The following is a 25,698-nucleotide window of genomic DNA, read 5'->3' on the forward strand; positions in this document are numbered from 1 at the left end:
TCGTTTACTAAGTAAACGAGCCGAACACGAGTTGTTCGCGAACAAGGAGCTTTTTTGACAGCCCTAACCTCCAAAATTAAAAAAAATTAGGGGCATTTACATACATACCACCTAATTCTTATGTATTTACCTGTCTTACACCTATACTATAATTTTTACATTTATACCACCCAAATATTTCTATCACATCAAGCATACCACCATTTTAACTTTTAAAAGTGAAAGACACTTTGAATACATAGGAAAGATCACATGTATGTAAATATTAAAGTTTAGGTGTTAGATATGCACATACATAAGAATTGAGTGGTATGTACGTAAATCTTCCAAAAATTTATCATAAGGAGTATTGGGGAACACAATTTTAACATCACAAGGGCAAGAAAAAGTTGGGGTAGCACTTGAAACCACAATAACCAGACCTGCGCTGCCAAGAAATTAGACAAGTGCTCCCAGGCATGGCTATTAAAGATTCATGATGCCCGACACAAATATCTTATGAAAGTTAGGTACCACCTGAAACCTTAATATGCTGACATGTTCTCACAGGCATGGCTGTTGAAGTTTCATGATGCTGGACATAAATATCTAATGAAACCTGAGATGAACAGCTAGGATGGGACCGCCAACAAAACTATAAAAACAATTGAAGAAACAAACTAAAGAGAACAAATTGGAGCATTTCAAGTTTAAGAATATCCCGTAGGGAACTGGGTGGAGGGATCACCCAGCAAGTTAAAAGGCCCTAATTGACCATAAGAAATAACCACAGCAACATCATGTGAGCCCGAATTACAATCAAACAGGCAATCCCCAATAGGAAGGCCCATAGAAGAGGGTATTCTCAATTCAAGATATGCTTCAAATAATCATGACTAAAGATTTCAAACATCAACAAATAAATACTTTGTTCCAAGAACCATCTGAAGAAGTATCAATCCATATATGCCTCAACAAATCACTTGAAATGTCGATATCAACAAAAACCAAAGCAACAAACGATTAGGAGAATCTGGTAGTAGCAGCATGCATTTGAAATGATATTTCAAAAGTTGATCCCGAAAGAGTATAATTTAGATTTGCTGATGTCGTGGATATAAAGGTGAGGGAATACAACCCAAACTAGGGTAATAATACAGTCCATTGAAGTATCAAACACATTTCAGTGCACTCATGATGCATCAGTAAAACATTAACATAATCTGACCATCAAGAGAATCTCTTCGAGTTTAATAAGTAAGTGACCGCAATCCATAAATACAACAGTGAAATCACAGCCAAACAAAAAAAAAACCGTGAATATGTGAATTATCTACAAACTCAAAAAACAAAATGCACCAAATTGTAGAAAAAAATAGTCAGCATATAGAAAATTTTTGCCTTTGAAAAAATAAAAGCAGGATTTTCCTGAAATGTCATGTGTTATTTTAAGAGAATAAAGGGAAGGAAGACAGATCCATCTATGAACCCCCACCCCTCTAGCAACATCAGCAAACAAGAATGGAGGTGATAACATGGGAGGCGGAGAATCGTTATACAAAAATATTTCTAGGAGAACAAGAGAAAGGATTATTGCCATCAGACAATCAAAAGATACATCTGGAGATGAGTCCCTAAGAGTGAAAAATGAGACAGATCCACGACTCCAAATCCCAAAAGGGGTTAGAATTCCCCCAAGGGGCTTGATGGAAGAAAAACTCCACAATGGAAGGTGCAAGTGGAACTCGAACGAGTCGCCGACAACAAATGACTGAGGTAGAGACCGTGGATGCACATGTAAGAGCTGCAGCACCAAAATGATGCAGAAATCCTCAAGCGGCAAAATGAAAAGAGCAATCCTAACTAAAAAGCAATTGTGGAATGACACAAACTGCAGCAACAATTCCATATGCAACGAACGAGCCAGAAGAACAACAGAAAGAAGACACTCAAGCAAGTACAAAATGCTGGGAAAAGCATCAGAAAGCACACGAGCACAACACACATGACTGAGGATGAAAAGCAAAATGAGCTATGCTACTAGGCAAAAAAGCTACTTCGGGTTGTCATGGCACATCTAGAAGTACATGCAATCCTGCCAATGCAAAGTCAATGCGAGATTTGGGAAGAATTAAAACATGCAGAAATTGATTTGGTGGCGAGGAAGCATGAACACCTCAAACTCACAAGAAAGAAGACTAACCGTGGGTCCAAATCCACCTTTATATCCATTTGCTCTTGAATCTTGGTAGCAAAATCAAATAATTTATGTTAAAGATAATATCCTTCAACAAGATACGGTAAATCTAAGTTTCACTGAAGACAAACCAAAATTTATGACAGAGATGCACATGAATAACCATGGTTTTCTGATACTGAGAAAAAAAAGAATATTAAAATTGCAAATAAAAGCTATGACAAGCAAAAGGACATTTTACAAAAATATTCCAACAATCAGGCATTGGTTTCCCTGCATGATGTCAAGGCCAGAAGATTATAAACCTATGGTAAAAAATTTGCATAATGTCACAATAAGCATTAAAAGATGTATAGAATAACATCCTAATGAGGAGAAAGAAATAAATCGTGTACATCTTTAGAACATAAATCTGCACTAAAGAAGAAAAGAAATCCGTGCTACTGACCCCTTGATAAAATCCAACAGCAACTCCGAAATATGCCAACGCAATTTGATACGCCCTCTCATATATGTGTGCCAATGGAAGATAGGAAATATATCTGCACAGATGCAACACCTACACTAAGGAAGCTTCCAACTGTGATCAAAACTATTATAGAACAAAAGAAACTCACACGTCAGTGGGATAAAATTTCACACCAAGACTAGATCCAGCAGCATTTGCAATCAAATTTTCATGAGAGAGCATTACACCCTACGATAGCATACCATGGCTTAGGAAAGATATTTAAAATATAATACATAAAAAAAACAAACCTGCCATTCTGTAGCTGGAAAAAATAATAAAAAATGAGGCATGTCATAATGCTCTTGACAACACTAATGAGAACATATAATACAAATAACAACATTTAAGTATTTTTACTGAAATAACATTTACTAGAATAATGTAATGGAATTCAAAACAACATACCTTCGGCACGCCAGTTGTCCCACTTGTGTAGCAGATAGTTGCTAAATCTTCAGGTTTTGGAGGACAAAATGGTTTCAGGTTACTATGACCCTACATGGAGATGGTACATCATTGGAGACATGATGACAACTAAAAAACAAAAATTTTCACATCAAATAGGCAATAGAGAAAGTATTCATCAAAGTTTTAAGCTGAAGTTTTATAAGCATACTTCTCAAAAGTAAATAAGAAACAGAAGAGACGTGCATTGATTCAAATCTCACAATTGAACAAATATTTTAGTGCTGGGCAAAGATTTTGTCCTAAAGCTACAACAAGAAAAATTTACGATAAGAAAAAAACTAAAAAAATGATTGTTTTGCCAAGAGAAACCTACATTTAAACTAAAGCCTTAACATCTTAAGAAGGTAAACCATTCAAACACTCCTGAAGAAAAAGTATATGAAACAACCTATATCGGAACTAGTAGGAAAAACTGTGGAAACACAAAAAAACAAACTTTCACTAATATTCAAATAGGATTACAACATGACACAAATGGGAAATAACAACACAAAACACAAAATGACACAAGGAAACACGTCTCAAGTGTATTCCAAAAGTGATGGAGGCCGGCGAGGTAGGTCGGGATGGCTAGCGGGGGGTGGCAGCAAGGAGGAAAGTGTATAATTGCAGAGACAGCAATTTAAGGAACAGTCTGTTGGACAACAAGGGGTCAGTAGCACGGATTTCTTTTGTGGTGCTCGACACGGCCCGTGGCTTAGAATTGCAGAGACAGCAAATTAAGGAACGGTCTGTTGGGAGTGCTCGGAAGGAGGGAGGATGGCTGGACAACAAGTTAAAGCTGCAAATATGGGGCAATTGAGTGTTAGAAATGAAGGAGGGGAGAGGCTGGCAGCTAAGGAGAGCGGAGGAGACGGATTGGGGAAGATGAAAGGAAGTGATACAACACCACCTCAGAGTATGATATAGTCGGAGCATCACCCTCCTCGAATACAGCCCTACAACAGAGAAAAAAACTCAACACAAGAGATCTGAAAACAAACACAGCAAGAACTGTCACGACACGGCCCGTGGCTTAGAATTAACCAAGGCAGGTAAAGACGGTCGGATTGTGTGAATTAAATTTTCTATATTCGTTTACAATTTAACAAATGAAAGAGTCACTACAAATAAAATTAAAGTTGTATAATTAAAATTATCTCGTTAATAGTTGTCCACATACTCTATAAATATTTTCTCATTTATTGCTCATCTTTTAATATTTAATTAAATATTGAAAAGTCAGTTAAACATATGTGAGCAAAACGAACAAGTGAATAACTCATATTTCTAAACTACAGCATTATAAAAAAAATGAAAGAACAATATGTATGTCAGTTAATCTTCTTTAGAAATTAACATAAATTTTTGGCATGTTATATCATTATCATATTAATATCAGTTCATGTCTATACAATCATCATAGGAGACGTCATCAAAAAATTTGTGTCAATTAAGACACATCAATATCAATATTCTTTTTCTATTTACGTGCACGGGTACATTAGTGTTCCCCTACTACTATCATCAAAGGATGTTTCATAGTCAGTCATGCACATGCAAGCAAATTATAGATCATTTCATTTTAATTCTAAATAGCATACATGTACAAATCTTTCACATTCCTTTCGAAATGATAAAATTGAATAATAAACCAGAATAATCATATTCTAGTTGCAATAACAAGATATATTGGCTAATGATATTTTCATGGGAGTGATTTAGAAGAAACGCAGCAATAATACCATAATTTAGAAGTAAAATCACTCACTTCAAAGTTGTATGACTTGTTTTAAACATGTTTAACTTTGCCTCCAACAATTAGCTACCTATAATATCATAAAAATATTATCTTAGGCATAATATTGATTATGTTTAATTAATCTCTTAACTAGCTTCATTTTAAGTATTAATGTTACTTTAATTTGACTATCAAAATCTCAACTAAATCAACATTTATGCTTTATTCAATATTCAATAAATGCCCGCTCAAATTTAAATGAGTAATTGTAAATTTTATTTTCATATTTCAAATAAATCTTTCATATTTATTATTATAATATATATATATATATATATATATATTATAATAATAAATATGAAAGATTTATTTGAAATATGAAAATAAAATTTACAATTACTCATTTAAATTTGAGCGGGCATTTATTGAATATTGAATAAAGCATAAATGTTGATTTAGTTGAGATTTTGATAGTCAAATTAAAGTAACATTAATACTTAAAATGAAGCTAGTTAAGAGATTAATTAAACATAATCAATATTATGCCTAAGATAATATTTTTATGATATTATAGGTAGCTAATTGTTGGAGGCAAAGTTAAACATGTTTAAAACAAGTCATACAACTTTGAAGTGAGTGATTTTACTTCTAAATTATGGTATTATTGCTGCGTTTCTTCTAAATCACTCCCATGAAAATATCATTAGCCAATATATCTTGTTATTGCAACTAGAATATGATTATTCTGGTTTATTATTCAATTTTATCATTTCGAAAGGAATGTGAAAGATTTGTACATGTATGCTATTTAGAATTAAAATGAAATGATCTATAATTTGCTACCCAGAAAGGCACCTAACATATACTATACCAAGTATATTACTACCCCAACAAAAGATACATATAGACTCAAAAAATTTAAAACGTGCAGAAAACAAGTAGTTAGGGAAGAGACATTTTAGTCCTGTCTCTTCCTCTACATTTAAGAGCAGAGTCAGATAACAAACTTTGAAGTATCGTGTCATTGTCAGGAGTAACCAAAGTACCGTCCATTAAGTTTTCAAGTTGGAGTGTGCCCCCAATCTTCTTCTTCCTTCACGAAGTGTAAACATGTCATTCTTCATTTGAAGACTAGCTCATGTGATCCTCGGTCTGATTAGATATTAGAACCGCAGTAGAAGGAAAGGCAGCCGTTGTCACAGCGATAGGTTCCAGTGTCTGTGAAGTGTGAATTGTCACATCTACATCTGATGCTTTCTGAATAGGAGCTGTGGGGCTATCCTGAGTTTCGATGCAAACATTATCTTTATCGTATGGTCAGAAAAAGGGTTCCCAGGGGCAGATATCATTTCCTGTCTTGTGGTGATTCCCTCCTCAGGTTAGTGTCATCAGTTTTGTTGGGAGTGCGTTCAGGCGCGTGAGGTGCACTAACATCATGTTTCTATTTTTGACTATTGATTCTCAACTATGAGTGCAATCTAAAATATTTCTCTTGCAGGTGTCCAAACATCTTGCAGTGCTTGCAGTAATAATGTTTTTGTTCTATAATAATTTTTTGTCAATAACCATTATGAGCAAATCCAAATCAGACTTCTTCTACATCTAGTAGTATAATATATATTTCAATCAAAATTTTTGCAATAGAGGACCTAAAGAAATGAACTGTAGGTGTGTCTATCTGCAAAAATTTTCCGAAGATAGTCCTAATTGCATATAAGGTAAGTAGATCAAAGAATTGAAGCTTGAGTTCAGGTAATGAGAACAAGATAGGTGCAATTGGGGTTCTTGACTGGGATCAAAATCAGGGGTCCATTTGAGCAATTTCATATGATTGCCCTCGATTGTGATGAATTTCTTAGAAAAAATCCTTGTGTAATCTTCTTTTATGCTCAAATGTATCATAACATGTCTTCCGTCGAAAAGAACCACCTGTCAAGCTCCAACTAGTTTGAAATCTTCAAAAATCTTTATGATCATCTCCATCTTAGAGCGACCTAATTGAAACTTTCCAACTAGTAAAAATTAGTATTTTCTTGCACGAGTTAAAATTTCAGCGTCACAGAATAATAGTGTTGGCTTGTCTGCCTTTTTCTCTATTTTTTATGAGATTGCAATCTTAATGTCCTGCAACAGAATCATGGTACATCTGCGGGAACATCAGACTATCTGCAAGATTGAAAGGGGAGTTGCGTTTGTGAACCACTGTAGCATCGGCGGGTTTGGCATGAGATTATTACCGGCGGGGGCAGCAACGTAGGATAGCCCTGAGGCCATGAACATGCTTCACACAAGTATAGCGGACTCCGGAGAAGCTCTACCAAGTCGGACAAAGGGGAGTCGAGGAGATCGAGGCGAAACCACAGTCGTAGCTCGACGAGGTCAACGCAGTGACGAGTCGCGGAGGAGTCATAGCTGCTCGACGAGGTCGACGTAAAAAGATGAGCCGCAGAACTTGCAGCTCGACAAAATCCACGCAGAAGCTAGCGCGAGGGAGAGACGACGAAGCCGCAGAATCCGTTGGACAGGAGTCAACGATTGCGGAAAATGAAAGCAGAATTTGTCGTCAAGTACGGGAACTTCCGAAAAGTCGAAGGATCAAACCAGGGAATTGTCATCGGACGAAACCCTAGCAAAGCAGCCTGCCACCAACACCAAGGACATTGTATAATTATATATATATATATATATATTCTTACTTTAGAAAAGCTTCAGCCTGGTTCAGCACCCGCAAACGATCCCTTTCATTTTTTTCTTCGACATTTGGCAAGGTTCAAATGCTTCGACTCTTCCTCCAGCAAAAGCTTCTACAGCAGTTGAAGCCCCATTTCCGCTGCTCATCTCTGGCTTCAGCTCACACACAACACTCTTCTTTCTTACAATTCGCACGTCCCGCAAGCTTCCTCTCCCACATCTTCCTTTGATCGACCAAGACACTCATTGTCGAGCCGCTCGATCTTTACGTACTTTCTCACCTCTACCGTCCCCCTCTCTAATATGTGGATTTATACACGAAAAATAACTCTTTTCGGCTACCCTTCCCTCTCTGGCGTTCTGAATCCTCGTTTCCTCTACTTCACTTTTTCATTTTCTTTTCCGTCTCTATTTGACGTTTTGGTTCTTCTCCCGCTAAATGAAATGAAACATTACAAGAATTGCCTACCATATACAGAGGACAACAATTTATAGACTCCCAGGAAACTTCTATACATAATGAAGGGATGAAGAAGGCAAGAAGAATCCGGAAAACGCTTTCTGGGTGTGGTAGCCTCGCGATGCTCCTTCTGAGATCGTGATAGTTCACAATCCTGTCCCTGCTTCGCTCCTATTCCCGTCTTCGCAAGACTTCTCCTACGGGTTGGCCCTCTGCGGCTTAGCACCCGCATCGGGTGTTGGTTTAGTGACCGTACCCCGGGCATTGTTTTGGCGCCCGTATTAGGGCTCTGTTAGCACCCCACGAGAAGGGTGCAATTAGTGCCCGTGTCACACCCCCTATTCTAATTTGACCACATAAAAAGTTGAATCCCTTTTTTTTTTGAATTTTTTTGGGTAATCTAGTAATCTTTATAAAAAAAAATCAAACTATCGAGCAAATACATTAATAAAATATTAAATACGTCAAACAAATTCCGACTCATACGATTTCTTAAGCTACACTGAAACAATATGGTGACTAAAAGCAACAAAAAGTGACCAAAACATATTGATATAAGCGTGCTTGAGCCCAATGCATTACTAGCGAGCAATGTAGATTAAGATGCAAGAAATCAATGTAGCGAGCATGCAATTTTGGCAAGAGAACAAAAAATTTAAAGAACTGGTGTTTTCCTTCAACGAAGACCAAAATAATAAAACTCAATTCACATGAATCAATAGCTTTTGCAAGAAATTAAAAAAAAATTAAAGTTAAAGATCACAAAAACCATGATGAAATTGAAATTTCATGTAAAATAGAAAAAATTAAATTAAATATAAGAAAATGAATTGTGCTTTCAACGAATAATAAATATAATTAGATGGAGAGAGAGAGAGAAGTAAAAAGAACTGTAAATTAAAACTCACAACCAAACAAGGAGATACCCTCCCTTAGAATTTTATTCCCATAAGCAAAAATTGAATCCCATAAGATGTTTATTGATTATCACAAAAAGGCATTGAAAATATATAATGGTATACCCATCCACTACTCCTTCACTCAAATTTCTCCCTAATCAGCCAGAACACATGCATCTTACTCACATGAAGAAGCCCCAAATCTTGACAGTCCACAAGGTTTGTCACTGTCTCCAAGCCCAACTCTTACGTTTGCTTTGCTCCACCACTTGATCCTCCCTCATCATCAATGCCTCCACTCAACTTCTCTTATAAATTAAAACAACACTATTTGTTTCATCCAAAAGATCTATGATCTCCTCTTTGAACTAGCATAACAAGCACTCTTAACCCCTTACCTCTTAAACTTTTTCCCCCCATCTTCTATATTATCAAAGCTAATTGTAACCTTTCTTTACTGACAATTATCGTAACAAAATTACAATGTGGACAATAAAAATCCTCGCTTAGCTTTGTAGAACACTAATCAAATTTTTTTAGGATAAATTTTTTAGAAGGTATATAAAATATTAGATAAACACGACTCAAAGATTTTGTGCTTGCAAAGAATTCAAAATCTTGTTAAGGTTTCACATGGTAAAATTTGATAATTAATGACCATTTTTTATCATAAGTTTTAACATCCAGAAAACCTGATTAGCAGTCATAGATTGTCTCCTCTCACGTATACCAAGTAGATCAAAATGAAATGTATGCCTTGAAAAAAATGCTTTTGAGCTTGTCATCAACCAGTGCTAGTAGAGAGCTTTTCCTACTAGTTTGCTAAATATTTCAAAGGCATACAAAATGAATACAAGCGATTAAAAAGAATTGAACATGAAATGAACTATACAAGCGTAAATCATGCTTTGAGATGAGTTCAATATATATTTTGATTGATTAGTCATATTACAGTACTTTCAGCAAACATGATGGTTATAGAACCCATCCTGACCAAATGTGAGTCAGGATATATGGACCCAAATTTTCTAGTGTAAAGCACCCTTACCTCACATGGATTAAATGTTGGAAAACCTTAATAGCTTTAAATAAGAATCCAATGAACCATACAAACTATATGAACGACACAAGCCAAATTTCAAACAATGGATGAGCACTTAAAATGAATGGTAGGAACCTCAACCAATGGCTGAATGCAGTTGTTAAGATAGATGGTGAACATTATAATGATGACTCATATGAGGACTATGATGACACTCGAGCATTTTATGATGAAATAAAACTTGAGAGTAATTATAACTTATTAACACTTGAGTATACTGTTATACTAAACATTAAGATATAATCAGATATCAACTGGAACCGAACATTGTTGTTCAAAATAAGACAATATTTCATCCATTTCTTAACATGGATGTGATCAATTGGGAGTGTCAATGGATTAACTAAGGAACAAGAAATGTGAGATAAGAAATTTAATAATAAACACCATACTTTAACGAGATTAAATCGAATATATATTTTATATAACTAACTTGAAGTTGAATTTTAAAAAATTAAATACAGTCTATAATTTAGGAATATAATGTAATATCATGTTGAAAACATTATGATTAAACAAAAAAAAAAGTGTGGTTAGTTACTAGGCTAGAGAAAGTGGAGGATATAGATTAATCAATACACGTAAGATGAGTATTTACAATTTTGCTCATACTAATTATAATTCTTGTATGTATAAAGGCATGCTTTAATTTTATTAAAATCACAATTGAATTGCTTAATCTTTTCAAACATTGATAGCCTCGTTGAAAATTTAAATTCTGAATAATCCACACAGTGTAACATGTTTTTTTCTTAATTATTCATGTATCATAAGCTAAAAATATTAATGTATAATCAAATTAATTGAAAGAAAGAAAATGAAATCAAATAAAGACAAAATTAAGTCAAACAGGAGTCACCCCTTTATGATACTAGTTGTGACGTTATTATACTCGTGAAAAAAAATCGAAATGAAAATTAAAATGGTTGTGCTATTACTGGTACAAAATTTTAGACTGTACTCCTAAGAGGACTTTCAAAATGAAGATGTATTTAAAGATGTTATTAAATTTCTAATAAAAAAAATACAATTATTTAAAGGTTTTATAATTTTTTTTTCATTTTTAGAATTCAACAATGTTTGAGTATATGCATGGCTTTAATACATAATAGAACTACAAAAATTCACTAAATTGTTTTTAAACTTGCATTGTTGTTAAAATACTTTTTCCAAGAAAAACTCCGATGCATTACATTAACTAAAAGAAGAGAGCATGTCTATAAAAGAAGAGGGAATCAATCGAGAATAGGTATCATATAGTAGCATTTTTAAGTTTAGTTTATTTTCTTTTAGTATTGTTTTACTCTGGATGTTCTTATGTGCTTTGTCTGGATGAAGTTTTACTTATTATGTTATTTATTGGCTCTTTATTTATTAGGATAATTCATTATTGTGAATTTTTGTGAATGTTAGAATGATATAGTGCAAACATTCGGTCGCTCTGTTTCTGCTTTGGAATTTTCAAGCTCCCGAATCGGGTCATGACATATTGCAGCAAAATTACTAAAAAGCAAAGCTGCAGCAAAATTACTAAAAAGCAAAGCTGTGAAAATTTTATCTCAAATGAACCATTGGTTAACATAAAAAATGAGCACATTTAGACATTGGTTTTTCCTTGCACATTATATTTTCAATTGCAGTGACTATGATATTAGCCATAAGTTAAAAAGAGAGAAGAGAGAGGGAGAAGGGTTTGGGCCAGAAAATCACCACAGATGAGTTCTAGTCATCCCTCAAATTACATTTTTATACCAAATTTTATGATAATATATGAAGCACGCTGCCACCGCCAATAAAAATCTGTCAGTTAACATAATGCAATGAACATTCACATGACTAAGCCTTTAAATGTCAAAATTGTTGGAATCAATTCAATTCAGAATATTGACGGCATGCAGAAATTTCAGATTGATTTCAAGTTCCTTAATCCTTAGTTAATATGACAATGAGCACATTTAGACTTTTTTTCCTTAGTTTGCCATTAACATAAGTTCATATATTCAATCACATTCACAACATAGCCATAAATTTAAGGAATATGCAACCTCATCAGATACATTATATAGTTCACTTATGAATTCTTAAACAAACAAAAATAAAAGCTGCATTGTTGAAAATGGCTACCTGCTCAAGAAGTTTAGCGTAAGTAATAATCTTCGGCTTGTTTGTTGAAGTAGCTAAAAGAATCTTGTCGTCTGATGACCCAATTACCTATCATTACAATAAGATAGAAGATAGAATTGGCAGCATTGTTAATAGTAAAAATAGCTATAGTAGGCATGGCAAGTTTTCTAACCACTATCAAATGTAATGAAGGAATCCTGTGTAAAGAGCTTAATAACTGTCGAAACAAAAAAGGTAAAAAATGTTTCAAAAAAAAGTTTACTTGAAGTATAAAGATGCTCCAAATGGGCAAAAACAAATAAATTCCTAGAAAGCACTTGCATTACTCAGTGTTTGTGGGAGACAAAAAATAACTTGTATGTCAGAATGATTCACGATATAACTCACAGCATCTGGTCCTGCAACAAATATGGAGGTGCATCTCGATATGTAGAACTCTAGATAGAAGGGGAGGGTTACCGGCCCCTTAAAAAAAAATAATTAACTTTTAGAGCGCACAGTCATACCGAGAGTATCATATAATGGCACTGATATATAAGAGTAAGCTGAGCACGCATGGTCTACAATGATCCACTCTGGTCTGTTTATCAAATATAATCCAATGCATGCATGCTGGTACACATTGAATAAGAAAACAATTAGAATATGGTTACCTCATTAAGTTAGAATATGGCTATTAGAAAAAAAGATGGATTGGTATTTATTATTTAGTATTTACTTTACATGCTTTACCATAAGAAAAGAGTGATGTAGAGAGAACAGAAATATTATTTCAGAAATAAATAACATACTTTAGGAACCCCATGATATATTAGGCCAGAGCCTATTGCTGATCTTGATGCACCTGCTTCCCCGTAAGTCATCCATTTGTACCTTCGAAGGTTAAATATATAATAACACCAATGGCAAAAAACTAGCCAGAAGGCTTAAAATATCAGAGCATAGTGAATAAGAAGAAGAAAAACAAGTTCTTACTCCCCAACTGTTCCATCGGCACGTATTCTTGTCCCTAAATACTTGTGGTCACAAAATGTGTTGACAGCATGCCTAATTCAGCATGTCTAGAGTCAATAAATTTCCAGTGAAAAAAAAAAGAGAAAGCTCGGTAATATTAATGAAAAGATTAACACACAAATACTTTAAGACAAAATATTAAATGAAGTATAACTAGATGACGATCAAACTAATTGTTCAAAAAAAAATCCTAGCAGCAAATTTCCTGAACGTTAATAAACATCACCACACTTAGAGAACACATGTACATTTATGAAAATAAAAAAGAACAAGAACAAACTAGTAAAGGAAGTAGAGACATATAGATGATGAAATTGGTGAATTAAATTCAAAGTTGATTAAATTATAGAGCTTTTTGGATAAAAATGGAGCTTAAATTGTGAGCGTGAACAAGCTTACACAAAACTATCGTGTAAAGTTCCAATATCCGGGTGCTCTGGATATCTAGCAACCAGTTTCAATGGTGAACGAGCAGATCTGCTAACAGAAAAATAAAGGATGATTGATGACAATCACCAACATTAAACTCCAAAATGGCTTCATATTGGATGCCCAGAACAGCACCTGTATACGTTCCACTTCCCAGTCTGCAACTTCTCAGGAAGGACAACACTATAACTCTGTCCTGGAAAAGATAAAGAAGTTAAGAAGGATTGCATATGGCACAAAAATACAATAACGTGTTTAGAAAACAATCTAATACCTGTGAATATTAATCTTATGAAACTAAGTTTCCTTGACGACAACAAAAATCAGTCTACATCATACAATAAAAATAATAAAGATCCATAGATCTGCTCTGAGTTTACGCCATTAGATATACCATCTAATAAAAATATTCAAATAAATAACATTGGATTTCAACCAGCTGCCTATAAGTGTATGAACCAAATCAAGCGACTTCCTTCCCGCTATTGCCTCCCATCTCTCTGGAATCGCAGGAATTTCGCAATCCCTTTCCTTTTCTCCTTCTCCAGCTATCGAGCCGTGCAGACCGCCTTTCTGAATTACCCCTAGCATGACCTTTCACGATGAATTTCATTTCCTTCCTTTTCTTTTCGCTAGCTTCTCTCTGGTTGCCGCCTTCCGCTTTGGTCAATCACATTGCCTCCTTTCACTATTTAAGAGAAAGCAAGGGCCAATGCATCACAGATCTCCCCCTGCATGAGCTGTCAATCTCTACAGCTCTGTCCATCTCTCTCCTCACCCCGCTCTCCTTTGACCAAGCTGAAGGCAAGTGACTGAATCCCCTTTCCTCCTAAAGCCCTTCTCACCTTCATCTCTCAATGGCAGCCTTCAAGCCTCCTTCCCTAGAGCTGTAAATTTAGGGTCTGTTTGGGACAGTTGCAACTTATTTAAAAGCTTCTACTGAGCAGCAGTTAGGCAGAAAGCTTCCGTGCAAAAGCTGTTGCGGATAAGGCATGCTGAATTAGCAGTTTTAAAACAGTTGTCAACACATTTTGCAGTTTTTAGGGACAAGCATGCCTAATTCAGCTGATTGTCTGTTTATTTTTTGCAGTTTTAAAACAGTTGTCCTGCATCTATTTCTAAACAAATGATATTTCCACCCCCATACTATAGTGTTGCCTATAACAGAACTGTTCATACTCATATAATTCATACCTAAAAATAAATATTTAGTTTGAACATTACAAAATAAAAATAGACCCCTCACTAAAAGGTGAGTAGCACGACAATCAAAATTAAAAAAGAATTATTAAAATAATAATTAATAATATAATAATATTATTTTTAAAATGTGCTAGATTTATGTCACGAGATAAGTCGTCCTCCAAGGAAACTCTCCACGCTCGATCACTATCGACAATAGATTCCTTCAACATCCACTCACTAAAAGAAGTCAGTATTATGTTCTTCTCCTCGAATACCTATAAAATTGTCTCCCGTAACAATGTGACTGTCACAAAATAAACTGAGAACATTTTAGTCTACAATAGCAGTACAAAGCTGTGAAGGTGCCAAAAATTCTTGAACTCATCTTTCCTGAAGAGCTTAAAACCACAAAAAATACCCTTATATACAACATTAATGAAAATGAATAATATAAATAATCAATTAAAGTTTTATTTAGTTGTCACTTCTCAGAGAACGAAAAATAAACTAACAAATCTGTCATATGTAATTCTTCCAAGAGATCAATGAATACGGGCTGTGTTATACGGAATATATTGTTGAACTTTGTTCACTGTACTACAAGCAACTCCTCAACCCACTTATCACCAATGTATAAAGATGTCATGCAAGAAAAATGAGCTATGTATAAGTCATAATATTCATAATTCAAACACACCACAGTTGTAATTCTTCTTCTTCTGTGTCATTTTCTACTTGCATCTATGTTTTTCAGAGCCCATGTAGCTAATACATAAGAATCACTGAATTAACTGCTATTAGATAATTTTTTTTAACAAACACTAATTGTAAATAAAATTGGAAAAATAAATACCAAACATTACGATGAAAAATAAAAAACTAAAGCAACATTAACTGCGTATCAATGAAAAATCAAATATCCAAAGTAGCATGGACAGTGGCCCATCAAAAAGTAGATATAAAATGTCCAAATACAATAAAATGAAATTCAAGTGTTCCTATTTCATGAAAATAACGTAAACAGTGCATTCTATGGTCAAGAGTCACCTTCATAAAAAACTATCTTCAGGTCGGGTCTTCGAGCAGCTTCATAAAGAACTAATATAATGACATGTCATATATTTATGGAGTTGCCTCCAGAATTTGCATAACTTGTTGAATGAATGTTGTTTGTGATGTGCTTGGGTCATTGGTGCATGAAGCAACTAACTGTGAAATTTGACTTTTAATGAAAGCAGCACCTTTTCTTTTTCTCAAGCCTAGAAAGCTTTCATCGACTGGTAGATTTAATTTCATTAAGGTTCGAGCTAGGGCCTCCATTGGAGTCACATGTTTGTTCAGCATCTAGATTTTCAGCGATGCCAACAAACCTCCCTCACTAGGGGCCCATGCATTATTGTCGGTTGCCACGACTACACCAAAAATACTGTCAAAATTCTCTTCCAACTCAGGCTCAATGCCACTGAATTTAAACTTTTTAGCAAGTTGCACCACATACAAAGTCATAGAGGATGAATATGTTGATGCATCTAAAAAAATTTGAAAATTTGATAAAAGAAGAGGACGTTTCATAACTGCTCATCTAATCTCTCAGTCCACCGTTCCTCCAAAACATCAATTATTCGCTTTATTATATCTCAACTCAAGCCCGTGGTTCCTCACTTCAATTCTTTCCAAATATTTCAATTTTTTTTAATTGGTCTCATTTGTTTTTTAATTGTCTCCTATCGTACTTTATGTTTATCCTTTCCTTGTATTTTTTAATAATATTTTGTCAGCTCTCCTTGTTAAATAGATTGTTGGCTTATTTCCCAATTCGACCTCCTTAAGGCAAAGGTCGCAAAACATTATTTTGAAATCTTTATCCCACATAGCAGACGGATCGGCTTCTTTAGTCATAATCATTATATTACTAGCATGAAAAGAACCAATCAACATAAATATGTCATAAAAAAATTATTACAACTTAAAGAAAAATAGCACTATCATAATCTCATCACCGCCACCTACACACCACCCCCACACCACACCACCACCTCCACACACCACACTATCACCTCCACACCTCCACACCTCCACACCACACACCTCCACCTCAACCTCCACACACAACACCACCACCTCCACACACAACACCACCACCTCCACACCACACCACCTTACAACACGTCCACATCTACACAACAACACAACCACACACCATATCACCACCTCCATACCACACACCAACACATCCACACACCACACCACCACATCCACACTACATAACCTCAGTCACAAACCACAACACCACACACCGCTACCTCCACACCATAGAATCCTACACCACGACCTCCACATCCACACACCAACACATCCACACACCACACCACCACCTCCATACCACACACACCAACACATCCACACACAACACCACACACCATCACCTCCACCAATTTTGGGCAACATCAACCGACTTTAGGGCAACAACATCAATTAATTTACATTTCCATCTAAATTCCATTTGCATTTACAATTATTTTTCACATGCAGTCACCACCACCATCAAATTTCGGACATCATCAATCAAATAGAACAAAGAGAGAGTGAATCCATCAACTGGATGTAGTATAAAGAACCAAAATCATCAATAGTGTATTGCATAGAGAATCTGAAAAAACTCAAAATCCAACATCAACTGAAAACCATTGAATGATAAGAGCACAAAGAGCCCAAAAAAACATTACACAGATATTTACAAAATCAAAATGCTCGCATATATAAGAAAGAATATCGGAACAAAGGGAGGAGAGAGGGGGACCACCGCACAGAAAGCGGAGACCCAATGATCCAAACCAAGCCGAAGAACAGAGGGAAGAGGGAGAGGAAAAATGGCAAGCTCAACGCAACAACCACTGGAACCAACGGAACCAAACAGAACCAAGCCCTACCCATCAAAGCCATGGATCCAAGGGGATCGAGAGAAAAAAGTTAGGGCAACAATCACGAGAGAGAGGAGGGCTCGAGTGAGTGGTGTGCAGAACAATAAAGCAATGTAGCCCCGTAAACGAATCGCGAAGAAATGTGTATCGCAGCCCCACGACCCATGTTTCATATAAATTATTCAAATAAGTGGTCTCACCACAGTCACCAAACACACACCTCAACATTTTCACACCGCACCGTGGGAAGTAAGCCGCCCCAAATGGGGCCTTAGCTGGAAGATCGTTAAGCACTCAAAAATTGATTCGAATTTTAGCTCGAATCGAAATAAATGAGTCGAGATATGATCCAAAACATTGGATCAAATTTTTTTCAAGCTGATTTATAGCCATACACATATCGACACAAATTGGTTCGAGATCGACTCGAATTATTTTTTAATTTATAAAAGTTGTATATAATGCAAAATAAAATTAAATATAACAAGCTACGAGTCGATTTCAAGCTAAAACAGATCCAAATAACTTAAATTGAGCCAACTTGTTTGACTACAATCTGATTTGAGCTAAAATAAATCCAAGAAACTCAAATTTGCGCCAGGTCGTTTCAATTTTGAGACGGAACACACTCGATTCAGTGTCAAGTCGGGTTGGCTTGAAATCGAATATAATGAGTAATGAGATAATTTCGAGTCAAACCCAATCCATTCGAGCTGATTTCGAGTGTCATCTCGAAATCAGCTTGTTAACCAGCCCTATCCTTCCTTGAACAATCAAGTTTATTGTAAGCCCGCCCCTTATCTCCTTCTACCAAAGATGAAATTATTATTTTGCTTTGAGCAACTTATGTGTGTGTGCGCGTGTTAAAATAAATTGTTTGTTTATTTAAATAACACTTTTATGATAAATTAGGTTGTTTTTACTTTTTTCAAAAATTATAATGACAATGAATTAAAATATAATAATAATAACACTGTAGATCAATTAGGATACACCTAACTTAATAAATAGTTAGTTTTAATATATTTATGTGCATAATTGTTAACTTCTGGTAATCCAATCAATATAGGACTTTCTCATTGTTGTTAGTTGAACCATTATAATATTTAAAGTTTCATTATTATTCTTCAAGTAACTATTATTTATTAAGGGATAAACATACTCTTTGTTGTTATAAATATTATTAATGCAGGTATTAGACTCGTAGTTACTTTGTAAGATTGTCAGTCTTATCCTATTTTACTTCATTTATATTTCTTTCCACACTCATTATAAGATTCATTTATTGCTCATAATTACTTTTAAATATTATTATTATAAAATTGCAATTAGATTTTTCATATGTTATAATCATGCTTAGAATAGTAAATATGTTTGTCATATTTTTTACAAAATTTTTTACTGAAAAAATTACAATTGTATGATTGTGCGCTATAATTTGCATGTAAGTGAAATTGTTACACTCAGAGTCTGAAACACGGTGCACCCCGGAAACGCGGGATATGATGAAAAAATGTTAACATGTTTTGTATTCTAAAAAAATGATATAAAAACGATATTTAAAATAAGAAAAGACAATTTATTTCATTTGATAAATAAGAGTCGTGCAACTGATAGAGGAGAAAGAAACAAAGAAATAATTGAAAGAAACGGAAATAACAACAAGTAAACAACTACCGAGACCCAAAAAAGAAAAAACAATACCTAAAACCAAAATGAAAATACACAACAGAAATCTAAAGGAAGAAAGTCTGATCCGGTAGAGAAGATCCTACAAATCATTGAATAGGATATGTTATATAAAAATATCAATAGATTAGTTTCACCAATTAAACTTAGTAAATAACAACTATTTACTAAAATATAAACAATAAATAAATGGGGCATGCACTTTGAGTAATAATAAGAAAAAATTTATTATTTGCATAACAAAATCTACAAAAGTATTATCACAAGCTTACAATCATGAATATGAGTGACTTAAAAACATGCACTTTTATGCAAATATTTATAAGTTACCACATCAAGTGTGTTTATACAAATAAAATTAGCAAACTTTTAACACTAGTTGATAATATATAAGTGCAGTGGGTGTGGGTGTGTGTGTAAGTATAATTATAAAGTCGGTTTTTTACGACAACCTAAAATAAGGTAAGGTAAGCACTAATTCCATGAGATCCATTGATTCCTCTTATGACTCTTTGGTCCAGCTAGTCATATCAAAAAAGTTTAATACCAACATAATAATATTATATTATCAATCATATTTCATGTGTCAAAATCAAAGCACATAAATTTAACTACATGTTCACCAATATTTATAAAAAATTATGAATTTCCAACAATATGATTGAACAAGACTATTAAAAAAATAATAAATGCTTAAAATACAAGTCATGAGTTATCAAGCAAGAGTCTATACAGCAATATAACAAGACTAAGTACTTATGCAACTCATTAAACAAGTAGCAAGGATAACACCCCTAACTATCAATGGTGTGTTTATCTCAAAATAAAGACCAGTCACTTATTTCAAAATAAACATTAACCACCAAATTTATTAAAGGTTTACCCGGCACTGACTAGTAAATCCAACGTCATATAAAATTTAGAAGGTAAATAATTATGTTACTAAAGGAATCAAACGTAATCATTTATTAAAATAGGTGTAACATAATTGAATTATTATTATTATTATTATTATTATTATTATATTGTTATGCTAATAATGATAATAGTAGGTAGATAATTAATTTTGACATGAAGTTCACTAACTACTGGAAATTTTAATTAAAATAATTCTTCACTAAATTAATCATATTTAATAATTTAATAGCACTATATAAAGTGTGATTATATTAAATAATATACATATATATTTATATAACTAATAATAAAAGAACATGTATATTGAACATAATAATTGAAATTTTAATAATAAAAACAATAATTAAAAAAATTTGAATCGGTGGGATTGAATAACCGTCTCAACAATTTCACATAAGGAGGCTCATTCGTTTTGGAATGGCGGAAAAAACGAGATAGCAAGAGAGATAGAGAGAGGGCTGAGGGATTGAGAGTGGAAGATTGAGAAAGAAGAGCTTTGGGCGTGCCCTATCAGATCGATGAAGGAGAACAAAAGAGAGGAAGAGGAAAGAGGAAAGAGGAAAGAGGAAAAGGGGAAAAATTTGTCATTTATGTGCGTGAAATGTTTCGACTCTTGCTTAGTTGAAGGAGGAAACCCTAACCGAGGAAAAAGGAAGAACCGCGACTTCGAGGAGGAGCCTTTCATGTGATGTCACTAACGTGTTGAAACCTAGCCGAAAAAAGGAGGCAAGAAATTAGCTCGTCATGCGGTGTTGAAGTCGAGCCACGCTCAAAGGTAGGAGGAGGCTTGTGTGCATGAGTGTAGGGATCAAACTGGGTTGTAAGAATATACTAAAAGTGGAATATCTAGTGAAAATGACTAACAATCCGAGTAAATTTTGGTAAAGTGCAACGAGTGTTAATTGAATAATAAAAAAATGATAATTCAAGAGAAAGACTGACATTCAGAATTCAGGTGAGTGATTAGTTTTTTTATATGCATTAAATTGATATTTTATTAAATAAATACTAGCATTATTGCTTTAGATACCTGTATTTTTATATTTATGTGCATATTATAAGTTAAAAAATTATTGAAATTGAAAGAAAAAATAAAAAATGATTATTCAATGACTTTAAAGGGAGAAATCTAAAGAAAATGAAATGTAAATGCTTATGTCATACAGGATTACCCTAAAATGGTACTGGCAGGTGATGCGATGTATCGGTGCACGAAAAAAGAAATAAAAGTGATAAAGATGAATCTTCATGCACAAAATTTGAGGGTATCTACGGGTATAATTTTGAAAATACCTTCGAGTATAACACGAATTCTGATTTGATTTCTTAAAGAGGTTAAAAATGATAAATACTTAATTTAAAAATAAATTGTTAAATTAAAAAAATAAAAGATTACAGTTTGATTTATCATTTATGGTATTTTCTCGAGACATACATAAAGTTTGCATAATAATTTAACGCATAAAAAAAATTATAATTGTTCACTAAGTGATATGACTTAGTCTTCAAAGTTAATGGTCATTTTCAGGATAACATTAGATGGATATGACAAACATGCGAGAAATTGCTTACAGGAGGAATATTGTTGGTAGATAGTATATTTTGTATTAAAATATAGTTATCGTATTGTTTACTTCTGAATAGTGGTTTACTATTGTGTGTTGGTATGAGATGTTTTACTTTCAAAATAAGTTGTTCGTGGACAATTTGATTTTTTTGCGTAAGTGTATTTTGTGTTTTCTTAGCGGCTCTTTTATAAATTAGAAGTTATGATAATTTGTAGAAAGTAAATGAAATGTTAATTACACTGTATGATAGTTTATTCTAGTCTTGGTTAATTTCAAGCCCCAAACCGAATTAAGATAAAAGTGATATCAGAGAATTTAGGTTTGATTATTAATCCAAAAAGCCATTAGTTTGATTAAATTAATTGATAAACAAAGAAAATGTAGGGCAACATTGTGGCTAATTATATTCCTTTATTTGTTATTTCAAAACTATGGATAATCAAGAGGAAGTTAGTGAGAGTAACATTGTGACTAATATACCTTCGAATATCCCAGTGAATACAAATGCTTTTACAGAAATAAAGATTGCAGTGACTCATATAATTAGAAACTCTCAGGCTCGGACTAGTTCTGGCGAGGGAGACTAGATGGACAAATAATTGAAGTAGTTTTATGATATGAGGTCACCTCTTTTTTCTAGAGAATGAAGTTCAGAGGATGCTGAGAACTGGTTCATGAGAGTAGAAAAAAAATTATGAATGGGCTATCTTGTCCATCAGAGTGTAGGGTTACACTTGTCACTTTTACTTTTGAGGGAGAAGTTGAGATATGATGGCAAGCACAGTTGAAGGAGAAGTTTGGAGGTAGAACCAGCTACTGGATACAGTAAGATGAGTTCGTTAAGATATTTAGAGACTAATTCGTACCACTTTCAGCTATAAGGTAAATATAGGATAAATTTATCAGACTGATGCCGAAAGATTAGTCAATTATGCAAATGAAGTTGAATCCATCAAAAGATGAGGATAAGGGTTATAGATTTTTGTCTAGGTTGAAGGACATAATTAGGAAGCCGCCGATTTCTTTTGGAATAAATGATCACTCTATTTTGGTGGAGAATGCAAGGAGGATTGAAATGGATTTAGAAGCAACCTAGTAGAGAAAAGTTTTTCAGAAGAGAAGGAATTCAGAGGGATCCATGTTTACTCAGGTTCTCTCAGGACAAATAGTTGTTTCGGCCAGGAAATACAAACGATAAGAAGTTCAAATCCAATAGTGTTGGCAACCAAACTGAAACCATAAAGTTTGACAAGTGTGGAAAATTGCACAAGAGTGGGTGTCTTTTTAGGTCCAACGCATGTTTTTGGTGTCACAATGAGCAGGGCACGTGAAGAGAAATTATTCAAGATTGGTACAGAGGACACAAGTAGATTTTAGGGGTTGTGTTGCACCACCTCAGAGAAGCATTGGCAGATTGATGGTCGTTGAGCCATCGTTATCAATGCAAAATCCAATTCAAACCCAACAGAATGTTTAGCCCAGCATCTATGCACTTTCACAACTGAAACTAAGGACTCCCTTGAGGATATCACGGGTATATTTTACATTTAAAAACTTTTGACCAAGTGCATAATTAATTATAAAAGAATTCATGCAGCATATTATTCATAACATCGTGTAAGAACTTAAATGCATTAATAAATCATCCCTAAATGTTCAATGTAATTATTTTAATGTAATGAGTACCATGTATATTTAGAAAAGGCCAACAGAATATTATTTGATTCATGAGCATCACATTATTTTATAGCTGGGGAATTAGTTAAAGTGATGCAATTGAATAACACCTTAATACATGTGAAATTATCTGTTAAAATATCAAATTGTACTTCTATGAAAGTTAATCAATTATGTGAGGTGAAAGCTAATGATTGGTGAAAATGATTTTGATGCACAACTAATTGTGTTACCCTAAGTGTAGTTTGAAGCAATTTTAAGCATGGAATGATTGTCTAAGAACTTCGTTGCAATTGTTTGTAATAAAAAGACTCTCAAAATAAATGTATTTATGGAGGCAGAAGTTAAATTTTATGGAGATAGAGGGTTAGCGTTTATGATAATTATCTATTTGAAAGCTTTCAAATTGTTAAATCGTGAAAACTAGACTTCCTTGCTCAGGTGAAAGATGCCTTTCAGAAAGTGAAGTCTTTGAGTGATATTTCAGTGATAAGAGAATAACCAGATGTATTTTTGGATGATTCACCAGGGTTGGTCACCGCGACTTTATATATGCTTAAAAATATAAGTATTTAATATTGCTGCTAAAATATATATTTCCTCAGCAACTGTACCAAATCCTTAATAACAGTTATAGATTCGATAAAAATGGACGAAATAAATATTCAATAATTATAAATTCACACTTATCAACGCAAGTATACGTATCACTCAAGTAATATAGGGCTCTAATGGAGTCCTAGATATCGATCTCACAGGAAGTAAGTTTAGAACTACGAAGTAAGATTTTAAAAAAAGCAATATTTTAATCACAACAACGAAGTTTAATTTACTTATCTATCACTAATAGGCAATTGAAATAATTACTTAATTTTAATAACTATTAAATAACCAATAATACAAATGAAGGTTTATATGTGATATTCTATATATAAGAAAGAATCATTTTCCTTGTCAAGAAATTATAGTGAATGGATAAAGTGAATCAGTTCAAATTATATTGTGTCAAATAGGAGCATACCTATTCTTTACCCTTTGGTCCAGGCATAAAGAACATTGACTAATCCTACGCTTGTTTACTGAATCTGCGGCTAGGCTGGGAGTATACCGGCTCTCACTTCGGAGCTCCCACGTTCCCCTCACCTGAGGGCTAACATCTACACTTCAGCACCCAAATGATAGGACCGAATTGGGGATTTTACTCTGTCACTCTAAAATCTCTAATTCTACGCCCGCTAATATTATTTCCCTATTCATTTGCACCCAACTTTCAAGCGCTTTGACCTCCTTGAATCTTGGATGTAATCTTCATTTTAGTTGTAAAACTCAACGTATTTTAACAAATTAATTGGCCAGATTGAAATTGGCCAGATTGAAAGTAAATTAATTGGCCAGATTGAAAGTACATGAAGATCAAAGCGAAAAGATCATCACAATTTATTAAGCATTTTCATGGCTTCACCAATTCAAATCACCATTTCACAAATCTCGAGACAAGAAGATCGACAGAGAAAACAACTCAAATCTCATGGGAAAAACACAATAAAACTCGGAATTCATATATAAAATCAAATTCATACAAACCACAACAAGTAAATAACTTATCTCTAATTTCTCCCCAAGAAAACTCCTCGAAGTTCCTCTGAATCTCTTCTTTTCTTTACAGCACACAGAATTTCTCATTGAAGCAGCAAGGAGGAAGAAATCTCTCACTTTCCCTCCACTCTTACAATCTCTCGAAGAATTCCTCACAATTTAGACTCTCTATATTTATTTCACACTTCAATTTTTGAATCTCCCCCCTTTATTTTCGGCCAAAATATCTTTTAAAGTTGTGGATGAGCTTTCCCAAGAGTTGCCTAAGCATCCCTTCAAAATTTGGTCTTATCCAAAGCCTAATTGGGCATAGTCGCCGAGCTCGCCAATCGGCGGCCTTGAGGGCGCCGTCAGCGGACCTTCTTAATGAATTAAGTATGGAGTCTCGGGAAAATCTCGCCATCAGCGCCCTAGTTCAATTATGCACATTTTGATCCTTTTCGCTCCAAATTCGTTCCTTTTTGCATCTTTTTGCTCCAATGACCCTAATTCATCATTCCTGCAACAAAACATCAAAATTACTTTTCTTTAAAGTGTAATATCATTAAAA

The 25,698-nt window shown here is 34.1% G+C and overlaps 1 protein-coding gene across 2 annotated transcripts in view; it reads right to left on the bottom strand.

Annotated features, from left to right (window-relative positions):
* Positions 1-25,698, bottom strand: part of LOC110019952 (long chain acyl-CoA synthetase 6, peroxisomal-like) — a 120,018-nt gene that overhangs the window by 68,694 nt on the left and 25,626 nt on the right. The window contains exons 2-12 of one of the 2 annotated variants that reach the window (XM_020717855.1): positions 13,730-13,785; positions 13,565-13,642; positions 13,127-13,198; positions 12,943-13,024; positions 12,658-12,763; positions 12,473-12,549; positions 12,324-12,368; positions 12,152-12,238; positions 3,093-3,182; positions 2,794-2,873; positions 2,625-2,718 (exon numbers count right to left, since the gene is read on the bottom strand). In XM_020717855.1, the coding sequence (XP_020573514.1) occupies positions 2,625-2,718; positions 2,794-2,873; positions 3,093-3,182; positions 12,152-12,238; positions 12,324-12,368; positions 12,473-12,549; positions 12,658-12,763; positions 12,943-13,024; positions 13,127-13,198; positions 13,565-13,642; positions 13,730-13,785 (867 nt within the window). Of the gene's footprint in view, positions 1-2,624; positions 2,719-2,793; positions 2,874-3,092; positions 3,183-12,151; positions 12,239-12,323; positions 12,369-12,472; positions 12,550-12,657; positions 12,764-12,942; positions 13,025-13,126; positions 13,199-13,564; positions 13,643-13,729; positions 13,791-25,698 lie in introns of both variants that reach the window. The other variant, XM_020717854.1, reaches the window with a different exon arrangement.

Source organism: Phalaenopsis equestris, unplaced genomic scaffold (genome assembly GCF_001263595.1).
Source record: "Phalaenopsis equestris unplaced genomic scaffold, ASM126359v1 Scaffold000088, whole genome shotgun sequence".
Classification (NCBI taxonomy): domain Eukaryota; kingdom Viridiplantae; phylum Streptophyta; class Magnoliopsida; order Asparagales; family Orchidaceae; genus Phalaenopsis; species Phalaenopsis equestris.